Genomic DNA, 25,049 nt, shown 5'->3' on the forward strand with positions numbered 1-25,049 from the left:
TTTTGGAGTAGGGGTTTTACCATGTGGTTTTCTCTATTTCTCCTCTTTTTAGATATTTGGTTGTGCTTGGGTACCTCATCAAGCTTTATTGTCAGGACCCAAATCTACTTTTTGTAGTAGTTTCTAGGTTTTTAGCTACTCCCTAAGTTTATCTTTGAGGGGGGGGAGGTGTGTGTTAGAGTGATTAGATATTTTCAAATTAACTCTAGTTTACTTAAGCTAAACTTTAGGCATCTAATAATTAATTCTTTTATTAATTATTATGATGCAACTTAGGTTAGACCTTTTTAGGGTTTCAACCTCCTTTATAAGGATGGTCCCTCTTTGTAATTATTAACCAATTCACTTTTGATAATAGCAATTTCTCTTTTTTCTCATCAAGAATGTCTCATTTGTGGCTCTAGGAATTCTAGCCTCCATAGATTTTTTCCTCTCTTTCTATGACAGGTGTTTGCATGCAGGTGATTCTTGGGAGCTATGGGGTTGATTTTTCATCAACTTCAACAAACATAATTGTGTATATGTATCTTCTTATGGTTGTTGTTCATATTGATCACATGTTTGAAGTTTAATAAGGTAAAGAAAAGTTGTATTGATTTGATAATTGATTCATCCCCCTGTCTTGGATATCTTGGTGGACTTTACTTTCTAACAAGGTCATATTGTACATTGTGACCCCTTTTGACCATTTGATTGAATTTTGTGTGCTTAGGGGTACTAGGATCCTTAACAACATAGATAATTTGATCAAATGAGTCAAAATGAGTAATAGGGACCCTATGACCCCTTTTGACCCATTTGATCGAATTATGTGTGGTTAGGAATCCTTAAATCCCTAACGACATAAATAAATTGATTAAATGGGTCAAAATGACATAGGATACCTTAATCACATTATATGTTATAATATTAAATATTATACTTGATAAATTAAATTAAATTATATTATAATAAAAAATTATATATTAATTAATATTATGTTATTATGACATAATAAATTATACAGTATTTAATAATATATATTATGTAATATTAGATAATTTATCTTAATTTGAACATTATACAATTTTAATAATATAAGGTAATTTATATTAATCAGAACAATATATAAGTTTATAATATAATATATTTTATATTATTATACAATATAATATTATATATAAGTATTATGCAATATCAAATTATATAGTATTGAGTAATCTCTTAAATATGATAACATGTTGTAGTCATTGTGAAAAGTAATAAATAAGAGGGATAATTGCAAGATATTGAAATTCAAATAAGGTTAGTTAGGTACATGATAGCTATAAGGTATCTTATAGTTATTGGGTATCTAATTAGGTTTGGTGTTTACCAAGCCTCTTTGGTCAACCCCAGAAGTGTGTTTTTGCCTTATTTTTCTTAGTTTTCGAGCTTGAGCATGTACCTGATGACTTTTTTCCAATCAAATATGATCAAATAAAAATACTTAAAGACATTTTCAACTTTGTATCAATATAATATAATGTCTGTCAACTTATGAGTTCAATATGTAGTTTTACTCATTTCTAATGGATTTACCTATGACGTGTTGATTGACACGTCTATAATTTCCAAGTGGTATAACATTTTTTAAATCTAAAAGATGTGTCACATTTTATGTTTTGCCTACTATAGAGGAAACAAATCATTTTTGTAAAGTTTTGAATTAGTTAAGGTGGTTAGACATGGAAATTTTTTTATTCTAAAAATATTTTAGCAAAAATTCATTATTAATTAATTAACCAGAATAAAATTACCAAAAAATATGCATCACATCTATGCATGAGTCTACTTCTTATATTGTGTATCTTATAAAAGCACATTATCATGTGCTTGTGATTAAGGTGATTAGACACAGACCCACTTCTTAGTTTTGTCTTGAAATTTTCATACCATTGCATTAAAATCCAAATTTTTGACCAATCAAATTATTATTTTTTCAATTAAGGGCTAGTAGTTTAGAAACTACTACATATTCTCTTCTTACACGTTTTGCTATAAAATTCATAACTAGTTCAAAATAAAACCAATTTAATTATTATGACCAATTTTCAATAGTTTACCACAATAAGTGGCTAAAGGTATATAATATGGCTTAAAAAGAAGAGAAAGAATTGTTCATGTTTTGCATTCATTCCTAAAAATTTGTGTATAACACCTCAAATCTACAAACCAATCATTAATGTAGGAAAATGATTTTTAAAATTTAGAAACATAAATAACATGTTTGTAAACTTTAGAATAATAAAAAATAAATAAATAAAATTAAAAATAACTTAATTGTAATAGGTTAAAATGATTGTTAAACTCTCTCATCTTATGATAGATTATTAGTACTTGTGGTAGACTAAGTACTATTGTATTATTATATGAATTATTCATGTTAACTAGTGATTAAATGAGTTTTAGTTGACCAATTAAAATGAATTATATTTATTATTTATAATTATAAATATACGTTGCTTAAAATATACATGCAATTTTTTTAAGTTTATAATGTGTACATATTATTTTCCTATCTTTTCATTGGACAAATCAATTGAATCTTGTATATGTGAGATTTGATATTTTATTTATGAAATAGGTTTAAACCCATATTCATCCTTATCACCATCATTTATTGAATATTTTGTCTTGAACCTTATAATATTTGGTTTGTCTTTCTCTCACTATCAACAAACAATCACCATTTCATCAAATTTTCCTAGAGTGTATTCACAATATTAGTTAAAATGAAATATTAATATAAGAAATTGTTTAAAGACTTCAAAATAGTTTCCTCATAGGGATTTAGTTTCACCTTCGAGGTTAATGGTACAAAGTAAAATATAATTGTTGCACAAACACTAAAAGGGATAAAATGGATAGAAATTAGACTGAAATGGTTCCACTATGCAAGATGACAAACATTTCATCATTGAAAATAAAATCTTAGAAATAGTAATGTCAAGTAATATTACACAATGATTGTCTATTGTAGTTTTTACTAATGTTAGAATGTCATATAATAGTAAAAATGCATTTACATTTAAGTAAAAATGTATAGAGAGAGCTAAGAGAGCTAAATTGAATATTCTTGGTGCTAGTGAGAATACTTCTATAGAGAGTAAAGTGAAGTAACAAAGTGTTATACAAGTCATTACAACTTGAAACTTAATAGTTTTGTATTAATTATATTGACTAAAATTATATTACATTTTTTTATAGTTTATCATATGAATTTACTAAAATTATAATTATAATTTTATGTGAAGTTCTAAAATTTCAAATTTTGTGATCGGTTTTAGTTTAGTTGATTGAAGCAACGAGTTTTCATTGTTGTGGACACCTACTTCAAATCCCAAGAGGGACATCTTTGTGGAATAATACGTTCTGACTTTTGGTCTTCAATTGATTGTATTTCTGGTAGATTTTAAATTGTGACTCTTTGATCTTTCAATTGTTGTTATTAATAGAGTTGTTTGAATAAGCACAAAAATTGTAAATAATCTTTAATATAAAAATAAAATAAAAATATAATACATTACTTAAATTGAAAATATATTTAATATTATCATTATGACTAACTACTGTGTAATGACCATCCAAAAACTTTGATGCTAAAAAATTGACATAATCATTTTCAACAAGAGAGTGTTGTGGGTTGAAAAAATAAAAAATAGAAATAAGATGGAAAAAATAAAATTTAGAGAAGTAAGAAAAAAATTAATAGATGTGCATTGATGAACATGATGTAGTGATCCTATTGCTAGTTAATAGCCAAATGCACATAGACTTCATGCCCCTAGGCTAGCCACATCGTTGTTTGAGTGTTGGCCACTAAAACTTATAGGCTCTTTTAAGAAACTTAGAAGACTACACCAATGGAAGTACATTGTGGTGACAAAAGAACAATGACAAAGACGCTGGAGTGAAGGTCTTCTAACTCACAAGAAGTGATGAATGAATTATTTATTAAAAAATGATATAATATGGAATTCCACCTACATGATTCTTTTGTTGAGCCACGTATATCCAAAAAAAAAAGTCATTATTATTTGTACTTGAAAGACACATTGAAGAGAGAGTTAAAGAGATATATTCCTTGTATAGTTAGAAAAGAAGGAAAATGAAGATTTATATATACGAAGACAGATTGAAAAGAGAGATAATGATAATAGAGATTTATAGATAAAAATGAAGGATATGAAGAGATTTAAAAGAGAGAGAATGATATATTATTATAGGGACAATGAATAGAGATAGTTGGAAGAGAATTAAAAAAAAAAGATTAAGGATTATGGTATTTTAAGAAATATTTAAATAAGAATTATAAAATTGAGTTAAATCAATGCAGTATTTGTTTCTACCTTTTCCAATATAAATTCAAATATTAAATTTTAAAATATAAATTGTTGACTACTTGATCCAAACCAACAAAAGAGTTAGTAAGTTTGAAAAATAATGTTAGTTTTACAAATTCTAAAATGCGAAAAAGAATTAAAACAAGATTGAAAAAAAATAACATACTATGAAAAAAGTTAGCATTTTACGATTGACAAAAATAAGGGAATGTAAAACTAACAAATATATTTAAAATAGAAAATATAAAACTTTATAAACTATTTTTTTTTTTTTTGTAACAAAATTTATAAATTTTTTTAGTAATAATCTATCAAATCATTATATTCTTAAAATATACTTTTGTTATTAATTAATTAAATTATAATTTAGAACAAAAAATTTAATTTTAAAATTAGAATAAAATAATTTTAAATTATTATAAAGAAAAAATTAAGTAAATGTATTTTTAAATGATATGATAATTAGTTTTTTAGTAACATTTTAAATAAACTTAAATTCAAAAATAACCTAGATTGATATATTTATGATCTTTGATAAGAAAAATGATTTAGTTATTATTGATTAGACATACATTTATGTCTTAGTTAGTGAGGTGGAAGATAAAATAATTATTTTTTGAAAACTTTAATTAATTTGTCACAATTGTGAAAAAGATAAAGCTATCATTAATGCATATCATTATTGTTGTTGGAAAAATGTGTATTTTTGTTAAGAAAAATTGATTTTTCTCCCTACCAAAAATAGTATAGACCAATAAAATGAATACAAAATGTCATTTATAAAACAAGTGCCACGTAGTGACATGTACTTGCCCCAAGAAATAGTTATTCAATATTAATATTATAATTAATCAATATAGTAGATTAAAGATTTAGAAATAAATAAATAAATAAATAAATCATTCTTTTTAATTATGTAGTATAGTATTATAAAATATATTCTAAAATAAAATAATATAAGTTAATGATACTTGATTTCATTTTTTTAAAATGAGAGGACTTTTTTTGTTAATGAATACATCTTAATATTTTTACCATGTGCTATAAAATATTAAACATATAATTTATAACATATTATTTAATCAACAAACAAACTAAGGAAAAAATAATAAAAGATAAATTTGAAATAGTAATGTTATATATGATTTTGAAATGAGACAATAAGTATCAACTAATAAAAAGATAGATAAAATTAATTATCAAAAAAAAAAAAAGTGCGAAAATATAGTAAAAAATAAAGCAATATGGTGGAGACCTCCGCAAAAAGGTGTCAATCAAATGAACCAATCATGATTAAGAGAAATAATTTAAATAATAAATTATATTAATAAATTGTTATTGTACTTGCCGTAGGCAATGTACTATTGCATTCAATTTGCTCTTTTACTCAATTAATTTCTACCAATGACAATCATTTATGTTTCTAGTTTTAAAAATAGTTATAGTTTTCATAAAGTTTTAATTCATAATTATTAAATTTTCTAATAGAAATAAATATTTATTTGCTCTATGATTGGCTCAAATTGATTTGTGTTATAAGAGGCCTTTTTTCGGAGACTTCATCATGTTGCAATATTTTCTCCATAATTATAGTATATGATATAATTTGAGGGAAAAAACCTTAATAAAATAATCACATTAAAACAATCTTAATAAAATAATAATATAATAATGAAATTAAATGAATATTTTATTAAGCAAATTATTTTTTGAGAGTAATAATACAAAAAACTTGATAATTTTTTAACAAAATAAAATAAAATTATCTATATAAAATTTGAAACAAACAAATATATTACTAACATTCCTTTCATAATTATATGAATATTATTTTTAGGAAATCAAACACACAATTTATTTTTATAAATGCTTATTTTTATTTTTACTCTAATATTTATTTGCTATGTTAGAATTTTTATATGCATCCTTCTTAGATATATTTTTAGCTACTAAAAGTATAGTATTACAACAAAACTATAAAATTTATTATTTAAATTATATTTTTTATAACTATTAAAACTATAAGGCAAGTACATTTGTTAAACTTTATGAATATTTATCAATCAAAAAATAATTCACAATGATTGTGTAATTATTAGTTCTTAAACTAATTGAATAAAAGTGTAAATAGACATTGTAAGTTCCATATAAACTTTTAAATTATTTAATTTGATTTGATTTGATTTGATCTAATTTAATCTAATTGGAAAATTGCATATGCTGCCTTTGAGAGGAACTAATCATATATCAACACACATAAACTAGTTAAATATCATATATCAAACTGCTCTCCCAAGTTTTTAAAAAAATAAAATGAACTAATTTATCCTTGATTCCACATACAGTGACGCTCTTTCTTCTATTAATATCGTTCTTCTTTTCCGTTGATAATGAGTGAAAACGAGAGGAAACAACTTTCGAAAACTGGATAGAAAAATATGTTCCTAATATTCAGTCAACAATTTTCCTAATTTTTTATAGCAGACGTGGCTAAAATCTTCCGCAAAAATCCACAGCCTTAATACCGTTTAACAAGTGTGCTTACCGCAGCTTTAGTATGTCACTGCACACCTGAGCAAATTCGAGCGGATGGCCAAGCACACCTATAACACCGAAAACTACACAATCAAAACTAGACAAGCACAAAACCTCTCGCAAAATATCCTCACACACCAAAAACGTTCTCAAAAAAGAAAGGAGACCGCCATCAACTGAAAATACAGAGTTCGAAGCAGCTAAAAACAGCTAAAAACTGCTAAAGAAATTTAAAACAAGAGTGAATATGACAGAGGCATTGTGTCCAGATTGTAAGAAGCCAACCGAAGTAGTTTTGGACCATGCTGCAGGAGACACAGTGTGTATGGAATGTGGGCTGGTGTTGGAAGCTCATTCTATTGACGAGACTTCTGAATGGAGAACTTTTGCAAATGAATCAGGAGACAATGATCCTGTTCGTGTTGGGGGCCCCTCAAATCCTCTGTTAGCTGACGGAGGTCTCTCCACCGTTATTTCAAAGCCCAATGGCAGCAGCGGGGATTTGCTCAGTTCCACATTGGGTCGATGGCAGAACCGTGGTTCCAACCCGGACCGCTCTCTTATCATGGCATTTAGAACAATTGCTACCATGGCAGAGAGGTAGTCAAAAAGCAAAATTCTTGGGTTTGGTTTTGTTCACTTTTTTTTTCCGGTTTTGGTAACAAGATTTGGTCTAAGATTTTCGGTCTGCTTATTTTGAGAGGTTTTCTTGGTAATTCTTTTGTGGGTGCTCAAAATTTGATGTTTGGTAGATGGAGTTCGTTGGGATTTCACCCTCCGAGAAGAATGTAAATATGCTTGTCTTTCCCTTGAGGATACAATAATTTTTTTTCCCTTCCCTTTTTGGAAATCAGAATGTAGTGTCAAAATTTCTTTGGTTTATGTGCGGTTATTGTGAAGTTGCAGTTTGGATGATGAAATTCGTTGGGATTTTTGTTCCCAAAATCAATGTGTTGATGCCCGATTGTTTCAAATTGCCAGCATTGGATAGAATGAGAGAATGGTTCTTTGATATTTGTGAAGAATTCATCATCCGAAGGAAAAATATTTGTCTTCTGCTTGTTGAGTTTCTTCTTGAGAACTAGTTGCATGGCTACAGTTCTAAAGACTAGATGAATATGGTAATAGTATTAAAAATGTAAAAATCTTTTTATATTGATGATCTGCATTATACTAGAGTGATTTCTTAGTTTTCCATGGTTTTGAGTTCACGTTGATGTGTATTAGGCATATTCTTTAGTATGGGTAAATTTGTCATCACCCATGATAGGTTCCTTGGCAAAGGCCTAAAGGCCCTAAGGGACCCAATGAAAGCCAACACCATAGATGCCAAAAAAGTGAGTACTGACTTTTACCATGTTTTATATACTCTATGCTTTTCACAATCACAATAGTCTTCTTGAGCATGGTTGAGTATTCACAAGTTTGATTTCTCTCGTGGAAAATGAGCACGGTCAACTCTTTTGCTAAGTTATTTCAAAAATTTCCATCAAGTCGTTTGTTTATTTATTCACCCTGTTGTCAAGTTCTTCCCGAGACTAAGACTAAGGTGCTTGACCATACTTAAATGATATCAAAATAATCATAGTAAATGTATCAAATAGGAAAATAACTTTGGAGTTATTGCTTGTATTACATTAATGATGTTTACTACTTTGATGTGCATTCTTACATTCACTATTGTTAGTGTATTAGTCATGCTTAGGTGGTGCTTATGTGGCAGCTTGCCTACTTTCTCCTCTATATGTACTTCCATCTTGATGCAATAATTCACCGAATCAATCTTCTATTTTGCCTACAACTTGGTGTCATTTGTTGTTTTCAGTTTGCATATTTTCCTGGCAATTCCTATGTTGTATCAAAGCCATGTTAGTGCGAATGGAAATGCGAATAATTTGTTTGCGAGTTGCATCTAAATCAGGTCAAGATTTTTGCTAGATTGTGGATTTGAAGGGATTGTGGATTTGCAGAAATGGTCATGACATTTGCTTTTGATGTTGGCATGAAGATTAAAATTTGAGGAGAGATTTTCTAATTTTGCAAATATTCACACTTTGCAGCTCAAATCGGATCAATATCTCTACAATGTTTGTAAAATCATGTCAAATTTGTAGATATTTGCACTCCTTGTGTTAAGCTTGCAAAACAATGCATAATTTGTAATTTTGTGGCAAAATTTGAAGTTAATTTTCAAATATTTGCAGTTTAGTCTCAAATATTTGAAGAAATCTACTAAAATGTGTTGAATTCGATCCTTGTGAGGCAACATTTACAGCTATTTGAAGTCTTTGTTAGAATTTTTGCAGGTTATTTGTAGTTTTTCCTGCCATTTGTACAAATCGACCTCTGTCCTTGCAATTTGGCTTTATCATTGCAAATCAGGTTTAAATAATTGCAAAAATGCCTTTTACTATCTGCAAATATTGGTGTTTTGACCTGCAATAAGGCGTCGACCTGCAATGATGTACTTGTTCTCTGCAATATTTTGCTATTGGCCTGTCTTTGTTTCATTTACGCACAATAAATTGCAAATTATTAGTCATCAATCTTTCATTAATTGGTGTTGATCTTCAAGTTTTTAGTGGGTTGGCCTTGTTGGTCAGTCTGATTTCTTGAGTTGTGGCACAATTTGCTGACTTCCAGCATTCATTTAGGTGCCAACTTTGTTGTTTGTCATCTCCTTTTGTGCTTAGTGTTGGACTTCAACAAGCATTTGATTATCTGTTTGGGTTGACTTGATTAATTTCTGGCATGAGTGTTTGCAGCAAGGAGTCTATGGTTGCCTTGCAAATGAGTCAAGTTCTTGGAGTTTTTGCCAAATTCAGAGAGGTCAATTCAATAGGGGAAAACTTGTTCATATGAGTGTTCTATTATTGTGGATGGGTTTAGGAAGGTCGAAAGAGGAAAAATGCAATTTTCCGGGAACAATTCTGGCAACTCCTCTTTTTGGAAAAGTTTTTCTTTTCTGCTTTTTGTTTTTCCAAAAGTTGCATTTTTGGCACTGAGGTCAATTCAGGAACCTGTTTTTTCACGTTTTTTCTAGTTTTAGAAAGAGCCAAGTGTTCCTTGTCTCATCATGAAATTGGAAAAGCATACTGAAATTGTTCTTGAACTCGAGAAAAGCACAAAGATTCTTCAAAATTGTTCTTTGACTCAAAAGAAGCACACGAAACCCCCAGCTCAATCCCTAATGGAGAATTTGAAAATTCTTGGAAAATCCTTCTTCCAGTATCAAATTTATTAGAAATCTTGGAAAAGTCAGGAAAGGCAATGGAAAGGAGCATTGATGGAATCATGTTGATCACCGAAATTTGACCTCTACAATCTATAATATCCATTATAAATCCTAGAAATCTGAAACCACTATCAAACATCTTGACAATATGTACATAAGATATAACTTAAATAATATATTAATGTATACATTCTGCCCTTCAAGCTTGAAATTCCATAATCAACCTAAACTCCACCCCATGAATTTGGAATTCTTTGCTTGGCATGAAGTCTGCGTAAGGAAAACAAAGAAAACCCCCATTGCATGATGAAGTTCTCCCAAGGAAAAACAAGGAAAATCTGCCCAAGTCTAGGAGCTTTGAAAATCGCCTATTTGTGGATTAAATTTCACAAACACAAGCAAAGTTCTCCCACATATAAAAATTCTAGAGGAAAGCAAGAAGGTTTGACTTGAAGAGTTCTAGAAGAAATCGAGATAGAGGTTGACACATAAGGAAAATTCTAGAAGAAAGCCAAGAGATTGCCAAAATCGAAAAGAAAGAGAAAAAAAAAGTTATTTATCCAAGGATAAGTCGACCAAGTATACATAAAGATCAACCAAGTTCATTCAAACTCAAAGAAAAGGAAAATAAAAAGGATAAGAATAATGAAAGTGATCAATCTCTTTATGGCTATATATACATGAACTTGGCACTTATTCATTCACAAGTTGAAAATTTCTGCTCTAGAGTTCAATTCTTAGCAGTATTTTTTCTAAGCATAATGAAGATATTGGACAAATCTCGGACTGAATGTTATGCTAGTTGAAGATAATTTCTTGGCACAGATTGAAGATTTCATATCTGCTGAAAGTTCTGTTTTCAAGAATTCCAAATTCTTTCAGGTTAAGAGGCAATTTTAATTTTCTTAAGGTTTTCTAATCTGATTGAGAGGTTCAGAACAATTTTTTTGCAGACTTGAAAGAAATTTTCAATCCAAATTCAAGATTTCAATCTGCAAATTCTCACAGTTGGGGTAGATTCAATGTCACTAATTAGTTTAGGACAGAATTTCAACAAGTGTTGAGCAAGTTCATACTTGCTTATTTCATATTTGAAGTCTTAATTCTTTAATGAAAACTCAAATTTATGAGGGATTGGAGGTATATGTCAATACAATGAGGATAATGGAGTGAACAATCTCAAGCCAAGGTAAAGTCTGCCCAGCCTAGGATGACTTCAAATTTGGCTAAGAGTTGTCAAGTGAGGAAATTCCATGAGTCGACATGAAGTCTGCCCATCCAAGCAAGGAAAATCCTCATTTCATAGTGACATCACTTGAGTCTAGAAGGAAGAAAATTGACCATGTTAATAAACTTGTCAAAGCATCATGAAGTCCACCTTTAAAAGATAAGAAATTTATCTAAAGCATTGAAAAATCCATAAGGTAGCACCAAGTCTGCTCGAGGAACCTTAGTAATTCCTTAACTCATGTAAAGTCCACCATGAGAAGTGCTAGTGAAAGGCAAGAAAAAATAAGTTATCCAAGTGTGTGAGCTTCCCTAAAGCATTTCAAATTCCATCCTCCAAGCATGATAATACAAGAAACATGACGAAATCCGTTCTAGCAAGGAGGAAGAAAATAGTGTGATGTCCCCCTGTTGAAATAGGATATTAATAGTAATAATAATTAAACAATAGAATTATATATATATATATATATAAAATCCTTAATATAATAATCTAATATTAAATTATTAATATAAATGAATAGAATTAAATATATAAATTAACAATATATTATTGAAACAATGATACAATATATTATTAATATGATATAAAAGCATAAAATAATAAATAAATATGATTGAATAGAAAGATATAATAATAATTCAAATAAAACCAAGGTCGATGACATTGACTATAATTGACAATTAAGGGTCGGGCATCCATTGGAGTAATATTAACTAGCCATAATCGATATAAAATATCTCATTTGTTTATGGCAAAGCATATGAAATATCAATGCCAAACTTTAGGATTTACAACGGTGACTAAGACCACTACCGGAGGCAATAATTATATGGATAAAAAACAAATACGTGGATTATCTCTTGTCAATGTAGTCTTTGATTCACTGCCAAAACCTCCCACATAGGATCTGATCAAATTAAATTGGCAACAGCTCAAGAAACTATGATTTGCCCTCCCCATTGATTAAGGAATTCATAATGACAAGACAATATATTCTTCATCGCCTATCCGTTGTTTAGTCAACTGATTTGAATGAAAATATCACCACCTTAGATAGGGATGAATAGTGGCTATATTAGTTGGAAATTAATATTACAAACAACATACTTAATAGTGGTTAGGATTATTCATGAATACGTCTATTTAGGAATTGTCTTAACCAAAAACAAGAGACACACTCCATTTGTTGCAAGTCCTCACAAAGTGTGATGGATATAAGAAGTCATTTGACTCAATCATTCAAGGAAGGCATAAATGTCATTCAATATATAGATTGGGAACTACCATATTAAGGGGAGATATTAGTAACAATGAATACAACTTTCATCAAGAACTATGAGGAACAAAAAAAACCACTCAAACCATTGTCACAAGGGAATCATTAGACTTGGTAGATCACATAATCAGCTGCAGAAGGATTGCACCAATACCTCATAATCAAATGAGATTACAGTCCCTAACAAGACGTTACAATATTGCACACCCAAATCACCATATCTAAGATTGCAATACGTCATCCATTAACTTCAAATTTGAATTAGTAAATCCTCTAAGCGATAAGGAGGGAACTCCTTTCAATACCTCATAGTGATACTTAGAAACAACTAGTTGTTGATGTAGTATGATCTCTTCGAATATCAGAGGAAACTAATATCAATTAGCAAAGGCATTTTGATAGTAATCTAAAACAAGCTGTTTTGTGTATAAAGTGATTTAGAAATTACAAGGAACACTCTTCATACTCTCCATTACATACCACAACAATCCTAGAGAATAGATAGAACAAGCATGAGGAATTGAAGCAATTGTCCAGTATTGAAGAATATCCTAAAATGGGGCATTGCAAGTGGTATTAGAGCATAATCCTGCCATCTTGTGGGGAACATGCATGCAAAGCCATCAAAGTAAAGGAAATCAAAACAAGCTGAATGCACAATTAGCCAACGAAATGAGGACATTTATGGAACAAGCAAATCAAACAAACCAAGTGCTCCTCCAAGCACTACAAAACATGGAGAACTAAATTGATAGTCTTAGAAATAATTTCGCCAATTGACAAAACATAAGTTCTAATCACTCAGAGAACCATAATGGATTCTTATCCTCTAGGGTACCCAAACCTCCTTTCCTACCAAGAGAAGAGACATTGAGAGGAGAAGAAGGGATTGAATAACCCACCAATAGCATTGTAGATAATGCCAGAGCCTATGCTAGTTTGGAATAAGAAATCAAAGAACTTATAACATTTAGGGAATATGTGAGGGCCAAAAACAATCACCGAAAATGACAAGATTAAACCCAAATAAGGATTTAAAACATAAAGTAAAGAAAATAACCCTTCTGAATTTTTATGCATCCTGAAAAATCATAGTGCATGGCTGACTGTAGATATTAAACACTTACCTTACCCTTATTCCAATGACAGAGGAAGATGCACCCCAATTTGTTATCCTCTACTTAGAAGGTATAGCCCACGAATGGTGGTATCATGGAATCTTCACCAAGGCCATCAATATGTTACCTCTAATGGAGAATTTTCTCAGAGGCTTATTGAAAGATTTGATAGAAGATACCCCCAAGATGATTTTAAAAGATTGACACAAATTAAGCAACAAGGGACAATCAAGAGTCATATTGATGAATTCCAAAGAATTTTTGTACGAGTGATAAGAGTAGATGATTGACTTACTTATCTATTCATAGAGGGATTATTCACTAAAAGAGTTGGTAAGTGGTTTAAAAGCAAAAACTCTTGCAGATGCCTTTGAAACAACTTTAAATTTAGAAGCCTCATCGATTGGCAATAGACCCTCAAGTAACTATACCAGATGATTCCTTGGTAAGGATGAAAAGCATAAGTAGAAATTACCAAAGAGAAAATACTTCCACTATGATGAAAAATATTAACACAGACATGTATGCCAAGACGAGAATGCTCAAAAACAATGGAAGACTTAAGAAAGAAGTAATGTTTTAGATGCAAAGAATCATGGGAACCTGGGCATAAGTGTGGGAAAAGCAGTCAAGTTCATAAAATAGAAGCGACACTTAACACAAAATAGAAGGAATGCTACCAAAGAAAATGAAATATGATCAAGCGAACCTCAACAACGTTCAATTAATATTTGGAGAAGATAGCCAATAGAACTTTGAGGAAGTTCAACCCTAGTTGTGACAACAATTTGGAAATTTGTCTATTTTGGTAATGTAATAATGATTAACCTATTTATGTACTTTACAATGTAAATTTTTATTATTGTTAAAACATTTAAATGAGTTAACTAAAGAGGAAAAAGGGCAGCAATTAAGGGAGAATTGCTAGGGCACCCTATTACAGTAGCAATTAAGGGAGAATAGGTATGAGGACACCCTATTGTTCTACGATAAAATGACTGCTAGGGCACCCTATTGCAAGTAGTTTCCCAATCAAGTCTGCAATTAAGGGAGAATCACTAGGGCACCTTATTGTAGTAGTAGTTAAGGGAGAATTGCTATGAGGGCACCCAAGGTGGATTAAGGGAGAATTTCTAGGGCACCTTATTGTAAAAAGTTGTTACAGGAGAATTGTTATAAGGGCATCATGTTGTTCTGCAATAAATAGATAATTATTAGTGCACCCTATTGTAGTACTAGTTAGAGGAAAGATGTTAAGGGTACCTTTTCGCAAGAGTTTTTTTAGATATAAGAGATGAGGCATGGATAAGGAAGTAAGACAAGCATCCTACTAAGTAAACCCTCTCGCGTGGATGTCTAAAACCTGTTAGGACCAAGTGGGCAAAGCCTTGCTCTCGGGCTTAGTACGAGATGACCTTACTCAAACTTATCACAAGTTAGTCTCTACAAATCAAATTTGTAAAGAGTAAAATAATATGATCAAATTCTATAGGCTAACATTTGTTTACTTTGTTATAGAGCTTATAGTCAAGAATATTGTGATGAGGTAAATTTTGTAAACACATCTCCTTTACCTTAGCTTATTTATCTTGTGTATACTTTGTGGCTTCTTTGTTTTTTCATGCATTAATGTATATACCTTGTGTATGCTCCGTGTCTTCATGCATTCAAGTATATGCTCCTTGTATATTTTCTCATACATTCATGTGCATACTTTGTATTTTCAAACGTATGTCCTATGTGCAGGTATGCCAAAATAAGAGAATGATTAGAGTGTACCCAAGATATGATCAAGATCATAGTTGCATAGAAGAAGCCACTTGGGCATTGTTTGAGGACAAGCAATTTTGGCGAAGGGCAGATTGTGATGTCCCCTTGTTGAAATAGGATATTAATAGTAAATAATAATCAAACAATAAAATTTAATAAAATATATAATACAATCCTTAATACAATAATATATTGTTAAATTATTAATATAAAATAAATATAATTATTTTAATATACCAATATACTATTGAAACACTGATATAATATATTATTAATTTAACAATGAAATATATATAATTTAAATTCATGAGGTAATAAATATATATGATTAAAAATATGGTATTAAATATTAATATAATAAAATTCAAATAAAACCATGGTTGACCATGTCAACTATAGGCAACAATTAAGGGTTAGGAATCCATTGGAGTAATATTGAAAGGTCATGATTGATATAAAATATGTTAGCTATTGATGGAAAAGCATATAAAATATCAATGCCAAAGTTTAAGATTGAGAACAATGACTAAGACGAGTCCTAGAGGTAACAATTATATAGATCAAAAACAAATTTGTGGATTATCTTTGATCAATTTAATATTTGATTTGCTGCCAAAACCTTCCACATAGGATCTAATCAAATTAAACCAGTGTCTTCTCAAGAAACTATGATTCCCCTCCTCATTGATTAAGGAATTCTTAATGACAAGACAATATATTATTCATCGCCTATATGTTGCTTAGTCAACCAATTTGAATGAAAATATTGTTACCTTGGACAGCAACAAATAATGATTAAATTAATTGGCAATTAATATTATAAACAACATACTGAACAATGATGATGATTTATTCATTGATATGTGTGTTTAGGAATTGTCTTATTCAACAAAAAGAGATTTCCATTTATTGCAGCTCCTCATGAAAGTGATGGATATAAGATGCCATTCAATTCAATCATTCAAGGAAGGCAATAGATGTCATTCAATAGGGAGATAGTAATGATGAATACAACTTTCATGAAGGATTGCGTGGAACAACAAAGCCACTCAAACCATTGTTACAAGGGAAACATTAGACTTGGCAGACCATAGAATCAGCTGCAGAAGGATTGCACCAATAACTCACAACCAAAGTAGTTTGCAGTCCCTAACAGGACGTTACACTATTGCATACCCAAATCACCATATGTAAGATTACAATACATCATCAATTAACTTCAATTTTGCATTAGTAAATCCTCCAAGTGATAAGGGGGTAACTCCATTGCATACCTCATATTGATATAATAGAAACAACAACTATTCGTTGATGTAGTATGATCTCTTTGACATATCAGAGGAAACTAATATCAATTAGCAAAGGCATCTTCATATTTATCTAAAACAAGCTATTTTGTCTATAAAGTGATTTAGAACACTATTCATACTCGCCTTGCCTAGCACAATCATAGAGAATAGATAGAGCAAGCATGAGGAATTGAAGTGATTGTCCAATACTCAAGAATATTCTAAAAAGGGACATTACAAATAGTGTTGGAAATTCTTTAGATGTTATCAAAATCTGCCAGCTTCTAATGAAAAATCGGCAAAGTATTGATAATCTAGCCCTAGGTGAAGAATGCAGACCAAGAGATGAAATTCACTCTTTGGACCTTGATAAAATTTGGAAAATTGTAGAGTCCACAGTCATTTAAGGTTGAAATTGCCAAGTATCTAGGGAAAATTCCAAATGGGAAAGAGGAAAAGGCCAAGTTTTGAAGGGAAAATATTAAGTTTATGCTGGAAAAAGAGAGTGAAATCACCAAGGAAGAAATGGTTAAAATTGCCTAAGTATGGGAAGTTTCTTGAAAATCAGGCTTGAAAGCGCATTTTCAGTGACAAGACTTCATTTCCAAAATTCATAAGGCCAATTCCAAATTTAAGGAAAGATTGGTGAATTCAGTTTGATGAGGTTTTGACAATTTCTCAATGTTGTTGTACAGGTTTGATGCAAATTCGTGTTGAGGAAAACAAACACAACCATGGACTTCACCACTTACGAAGAATTTCAAGACAGGAAGGATGGATGGGCAATGGCAGGTTTCAAAGAAATCTTCCAAATTTGTTGTATGAGTACCTATCGAAAAGGAACAATGAGAGGATTCATGAGGATATAATACTTTATTATGACATTTTAAATATATTTTGAATCCATTTTAGTCAATATGTAAGGCTAAATAAAGCCATTTGTAATAGATTGTCAAAGTTATCTAGTATGGTCAAATTATGTAAATAAACCCACGGAAGGGTATAATGTCATAAAATATCATTTTTAGTCTATTCCGTTATGTTAATAAGGGTTTTATAAAGTTTAGAGGTAATTTGTAGAAAAATACAAAAGTTGTTAAATATGTAAATGAATATTTGTCGTAAAATGTGATAATATGAAAAAGTTGACGTAAGAAAGGAGGTGAAAGGTCATAGGAGGTATCCAATAGGTTAGAGGACTTCAAAAGACATTAAAATATCATGTATTGGTTGTGATTTGTATATTGTGCAAGTTGTAGAAGTTTGGAGAAGATTTGAAATAATAAGTTGGATTTTGTAAGTTTTTTCCAATTTTTCTTAGTTATTTTCCCAGAAATCCGACTGTTGTTGGTGTTGGTACGAGCACACATGAAAAGATAAAGACCTGCAACTTATATTGTTGGAAAGGTAATTCAGTTATCTTTAATTTGATTTTGGTTTGGTTGAATTTCATTGTGATTTGCAGAAGTTATGATCATTTTAGTGCAGACTGGTGTGAACCTGATTTTTATGCAAGCAGTTTTGGAAGAAGAGTAATAACTTCTATTCTAGTTATCATTTTGAGCTATAACTTTGGAAAAACATGTTTAACTAATATATATACTCTCTTATAAAAGGAATTGTTTTATCTCTTCATTTGTGAAAGTTATTAATGGCTCTTTGGAGAGTTTGTATTCTGTCCTAGATGATTAAGTTGGTGAAAGTTCCTTAATTGATGTGTAAGAACCCATTTTTTGAAGCTTCTTGAGTGCTAATTTCACAAGAAGCATTCCAAGAGGTGTACCCCTGCATCAAAATTTCAAAATTCACACCAAGAAGTCTACGATCCTGGATCGAAGATTAAGAAGAGAATTCAAAAAGGAGAAAATTCCAAGTTCAAAGAGGCTTTAGAGATGATGTAATTTGGAATACTTTTCCAAAAATTTCCAAATTCCCAAAATCATAGAAGAATTGTTCAAAGCCAATTTCATCCAAAGAGATAAGCATGTTGAGGTGGCAACCACTTATCTCCACCAATCAGATATTTTCAAGACAAGGTGTCCAAGTTCCATGATGATAAGCTCCAATGAGTTGTAATGATTTGATTGGCCAGTGAAGTAGCTGACCCTAATTAGGGATTTTTTATGTAATCTTGGTGGTCAATCTTAAATTGATCTTGGCCCATCGTTTATTTTTGAACTCCTATATAAGACTCTTCTCTCTCACTTGCAAAGGGGATTGGAAGAGATAGTTGCATAGACACTTCTTAAGTAAATTCATTGTTCAATTGTCAGCTAAGTTGCCGATTTGGGTTCGGGGACAGATTTGGGTTCAGGGTTTGGGCAATTTTTTCCTTCCCCATTTGGGTCCGTGGGTGGGTTCGTGAGTATATATATATGCAAAAAAAGAAACGAAACTTGCATAGTTGTAAAACTAACTTATTAAGTCATTTCATAGTATGAATATATCAATGTTACTTGATTATTGATGAATGCCAAATGTCAAAGATAAACATTAAATACTCACTCATTAATCTATGTTAATGTTGTAAATAAAATCATACATTGAATTACTAAAATGCAAAATGGAATTTTAAAATATAGACTACTTCATCAGATTGATAGATAATAAATATTATTTAATAAAGATTGAAACATGGTGATAAATCATAAATGAGTCAATGACAAATGTTTAAACATAGTTTATCGATGATCATAAACTCATAGTATCAAAGATGCAAATGCCCTTCAAGGGTCAAATGGGTCATCAAAATATGAGAGATCAATGGCTTCATTCTCATCTATATCATTTTCCTCATCATTGGAACCCAAACCGGTTCCACTAGCCCCAGATGCAACCACATCCTCCTCCTTGTCCTCCTCAACATCTAGCAAGGCAATTCAAGATATATCTTGGATAGTCATATCCAAGTTAGAAGTCTCGGGTAGTACATCCCACAACTTCTCTAGTCCCTTCTTATATCCTAGATCCTTGCATGATAGGAGGTGCCAGTTGTTGTGAATAAATATCAAGTCTTTTTCTTTCTTCGAACCCAACTGGTTACGCTTCATTGAGTGGATAAAGGAGTATGTACTCCAATTCTGCTCAGTAACAGAAGAGCTCCCAACCTAAAGAGACAACCAACACAATTTAAAAAAATTAGAAATTGTAATTTTACAGTATAATAGGAATTTAAGAGTGCTAATTCGACAAGCTAAGTGACAATAAGAAAAGGAAAATAAACTTAAATACATACTTGTGACAAGACCTTAATGGCAAGAGGTTGGAGGTACATGTAACTTTTCCCATGTAACTACCACCATCCAATGGCATCCATTCTACTTTGGTCATTGATTGCATCAGGGTCTGCATTTTTGCCTAAGACAAAATCTACAAACTCTCTCCTAACATTCGATGCCACATCAGGATCACTAAAGAGCCTGCTAAATGCTCTCTTATACCCAGTAGCAACTTCAGGATCTCTGTATGGTGCCACTCTACCCGGAATAGAAAGTATCTCACCGCTATAATATCTGGGAGAAAGTGCATATGCCAGGAGGTGTAAAGGTGTAGTCATCTTGTTCCAGCGGTGTAGAACAATTTTCTTCACCTTATTGTACAAGGTATCCTCAGGATCTTGCTCTCTCCTCCAAATGACTTGGGATGTCAAATGATGTACATGTAAGTTATGTTGATGTAGTGTTAATAACTTAATTAAAATAAAAAATCAAAATCTCTCAATATACAAGGATAAAGTATTGTATAAAATTTAAACTTCCGGATTTCATTCTTTTTAGCATGGAGTCCATGGCATCATATATGTCCCCCAAACAAGGCTCATCAGTATCGGCACACTGAAGCATAGACATGATGGGCTCAATTCTAATGCATGTTCTACTCTATTCCAAAAATCATCACTCAAGATCATACCCTTTACAGTTTTAGCCATTTTTGTATTGGCTTGCTTGTAATAACCATTTGACACAATGCTTCTTGCACCCTCACAAGTCATCTAAGGACAACTGTGTGTGAAGCAAACCTTGTTTCAGCAACCTATTGCCATGTTAGTTCAAATTGTAAGTTAATATAATAACACATTTCAAATATCAAATATGTAAACAACAAAAAAAAAAAATGTATTCAATTAGGTAAAGTATGACACAAAAATAAAAATGATATATGAAGCTAAATAAAGTTTCAAATTTACCTTCAATAATTCCAAGCGGGAGAAAGTTCTAAAAATTGCTTGTGACATATGGTGGTTTGTCATGAAGATTTTGATCTACTCACCCTCCTCATACACTTTTTTCACTTATTCAATTTAGGTGCCAATTGCTTTCATCACCAAGTTCAAGGAGTGGATAGTGCATGCTGTCCAAAAGATATACCTACAGCCTTACAAACTTTAGCATTGTCTGTTATTACTTGGACAACATTGTCAACTCCCATGGACTCTATCGATTCAATGAGAATTTCGGCAATAAAATTTGCATCCTTTACCTACTCTTCACAATCAACCGCCCGCAAAAACATTGCCCCCTTGGTTCAGACAACAATCACATTTATTAATAGATGATTTTTGTAATCTTTCCATCCATCGGAGACAATGCTCAACCCCATTTGGATCCAAGAATCTCTTATTGGTTTGAGGAGGTTTTCTACATTCTTTCTCTCATTATGCAATATGGTGGTTCTCAACTTTTCATATCCAGGGGCTCGGTAACCACGAGGTGCTTCATTTATTGCTTACACCATCTCTCTCCAATAAGGTGATCTCACTAGATTGAATGAAACACCATTCGTAATGAGGCAATGCCTAATCTTTATGTCAGCAATTTCTCTCTTTTCATTTTCAAATGCCTTATCTAATAGGCCTCTCTTGTGGGATGTTGGTGTTTCTATGTCATCTTCATCCGTAGATGGGGTAGGTAGGAAGGGATGTGGTCTAGTGGTTGTTTGAGAGGGTGGTGTTGGTGGTTTTTGCTTTGATTTATCTTTTTTTTGCCTTTGACACTAACCTATCAGCCTCTTGTTGTTCTTTTAACATGCATGCTATTTGAGAAGCCGGCAACCCCTTTTTACCTCCCTCTGGGGGTCCCTCACACATGCTAATCCCTTGACCTGTTGGGCCTATCAAATGATGTTTAACCCAGTAATATGAGCTTCTATATTGGTTTTGGCAAAAATTGCATTTCCATATATACCCTCCCCCTCCAACACATTGCTCAATTCTTGTTGTATACTTCCACAAAGAAGAGCTTTTATCAATTTTAAATCTTTGGGATCCCTCCCCACCCACTGAACCCTGACTACTCATTCTATGATTCTTGCAATCTATAAAAAATTAAATTAAAAAAAAAAGAAATTTCAAAACTTATACAAAACTTGATAAAAAATTAGAACAATAAAAAAACTAAAAACAAACTATGAAAGAAGCAAAAGGAAGGATTAAATGCATACTTGGAACACTCAACACTGATTATTTGAAGGATTTGAGACTCCGCAAACAATCTCTACAACCTTCTCTTCAAACTTGCAAAATGGCCACAACAAAATGAGAGAGCAAAATGAGAATGCAAATGAGAGATTAGATGAATGAAAAGTATCTAATATGCCTTCCTAATATGTGGACCCGGGCGGACGCACAGGCCCAAACACGGATCCTGCCTGAACCCATAGTGGACTTGGGCTCGAATCTGGACCCGGACCAGAGCTCTAGGGTCCGAACCCAACAACTCAGATTGTTGGTGAATTCATTATCTTCTTCAAATTGTGTGGTTTCTTATTTCTCACTTAGAGTAGACTTTATTTTCAAGTTGTTAAATTGAAAGAAGGATTTGTGGAATCAATATGTTCATACCTTTGATAGTTGGAAGAGTTTCAACTATTATGCAAGGTTAGTCTCAACTTGTGATTAAAAACTTAACTTTCATTACCATGTTCATTGCTCAGATGTTGGTGAACATGTATAATGTGAAAATCCTTTGAATCCCTTAGAAGATAGCACCTTCCTTGTGTAGTTGTTGAATTTGATGAATCAAGGATTGGTTTAGATTCAACGTTTGCAAATTTGTCTCTTGAAGTCCATATGTATAATTTAGAGTTAGAATAATCTTCCTCAACCCTTCATCTTTTGCCTTTTTATAAAGTCTCAGTAGAAGTAGAACCCAGAAGCTCAAAGGAAAAATCACTCAAAGACATTGAAATTATACCTCTTAAATTGGAGGTTTTCAGCAAATCAACCTACCACTTGAGTCTATCCTGAACAAAAAAATCAATCACATGCATTTGGAACCTTGGAGTCAAATTTGTGCCACATAGTTTAGCACATTGAAGACTTTGTTCAAGAGAGGACAAAGTATCCTTGGTATTTTACTCTGATGAGTTGTTTTTGTCACAAAACTCATATCAACAGGTCTCTAATACTGAATCAAGGGTTGGTGTACTTTTAGTTGTGTCTTGTATGCTTCCACACTTCTACATTTTCACTTTGGGACACTAATTGAGTAATTTGGGGGTTGGTGGAAGGAATCTTGTGTTGTTTGTTGGTTATATGTCTCCTAATGCATGAAAAGTTAGATGAGATTACCATGAGAAGAAAATGTATACAATAGATGAATGCTTTCTAAGATAACTTGATGGTTTGAAACTCATTAATGAACTTCATCAGTTACAATTATTTTTCTTTGCCAATGACATCATTTTTATAAACTTTTTGAATATCATCAACAAAATCATCTATTGTTCTTACTTCATCATCTTGTGAGGACACATCGTTTGGGGATGATGCACTGAAACATAATTTGCATTTACACTTGAGGATATTTTATCTCCTTCACATATTGTTGTATTATAGTTGGGGATACACCATCTCCTCCATCTATCACATCTATAGTTAAGTATTCTTTTAGAGTACCTGTTACTACTTTTGAGTTCAAAGTTGCTTATCCAAGAACTTCTAGTAGTTTGATCCAATAAGTTATTCATTGTCTTCTAGATCTAGCTACTTGGGACGAGTACTTGACAGACGACGTTTCTTGCGTGAGTCCTATCTTGCAAACTTAGAGGAAACCATTGAGGATATTCACATTCTCTTTGATGTTAGTGTTAGAATCTGAAAAGATTAATAACCTAGAAAACTAGTGCAAAGAATAGATATCTAAACTATGAATGCAAATGATACAAAATCAAAATAGTGACACAGAGTTAGTCTCCAAGAGAGCAATGCAAATGCTAGAAGCAAAATAGCATTAAGAGGATGTAAAAGCAAGAGATAACAAATACAAGCCAGGTAGCATGCTTATATAGACTAGGAAGAGAGAGGAGGTGGCAACACCGACCAATGAGGAGCAAATATCTATCAGACTAAAGATAGCAAAGTATCTTCCCAAGATAGCTAATGGATGCTCACATGTAGGAAGGTGAGACTTCGCAACTACTCACCTAATAAGACATGCTTTATTAACCTGAGCAAGATTATTAAAAAAATGTAGGAAAAACCTAGCAATATAGGGAAAAATAAATGACCCACTAGGAAATAAAAAAAGCTACACTAATAGTTAGATACTATGGAGTTGTGTCATTTGCTTCAAATTTTATGAGGACATCTTTAGACCCTCTTGTTCCTTCTCTACATTAACGTTTATCATAGTTTGGCATTGGTGTGGAGATGTTTAAGCAACATTTAGAGGTCTCATCCTTGTCTATGGATTATGTTCTACATTGTTTTCCAATAGATTTTGGATTTTCATCCTCATCAATGTGGCCTAGAACACTTGATTTTGTTATGCTCCTGAGGGTTTCTCTGATCCGATTATGAACACAATTGGGGTAAAGTAGGGTTGTCCTCTCTCCCCCACCTTATTTGGTATCAATATTGATGAGCTTGAGTCCTTCCTCAATGAGGCTTCGTTCCTTGGCAATGGTTGCTACTTGCACCAGGTCTTGATCTCCATTATCCTCTTCTCCAACGATGTGGTTCTTTGTGCCTCCTCTTTGGAGGGGCTCCAGAGGCTTATCAATGGGTTGGCCTCTTTCTGCGATCGACGTCAGCTTACTGTGAACCTGAGCAAGACTTTGGTTATGGTCTTCAATTGTTTGAATGCCTCACATCTTTTCTTTAACTTCCAGGATCAGGCAATTGAGATTGTCTCTTCATATGCTTATTTTAGGGTGAAGTTCTCCAGTCCCCGCTCGAGCATGAGACCCACTCACCTGCCCAAAATTGCTAAGGGGATGTGCTCCCTTGCCCT

At 31.8% G+C, this 25,049-nt stretch overlaps 1 protein-coding gene across 2 annotated transcripts in view; it reads left to right on the forward strand.

Annotated features, from left to right (window-relative positions):
- The first annotated feature begins 6,638 nt into the window (after positions 1-6,638).
- The window catches only part of LOC149562534 (transcription initiation factor IIB-like), a 213,766-nt gene continuing 195,355 nt past the window's right edge, over positions 6,639-25,049 (forward strand). The window contains exon 1 of one of the 2 annotated variants that reach the window (XM_089826011.1): positions 6,639-7,499. In XM_089826011.1, the coding sequence (XP_089682137.1) occupies positions 7,147-7,499 (353 nt within the window). In that variant the 5' untranslated portion in view covers positions 6,639-7,146. The remainder of the gene's footprint in view (positions 7,500-25,049) is intronic. The other variant, XM_089826010.1, reaches the window with a different exon arrangement.

Source organism: Cupressus sempervirens, chromosome 4, assembly GCF_028749045.1.
Source record: "Cupressus sempervirens isolate cs-2001-9-10 chromosome 4, ASM2874904v1, whole genome shotgun sequence".
Taxonomy (NCBI): domain Eukaryota; kingdom Viridiplantae; phylum Streptophyta; class Pinopsida; order Cupressales; family Cupressaceae; genus Cupressus; species Cupressus sempervirens.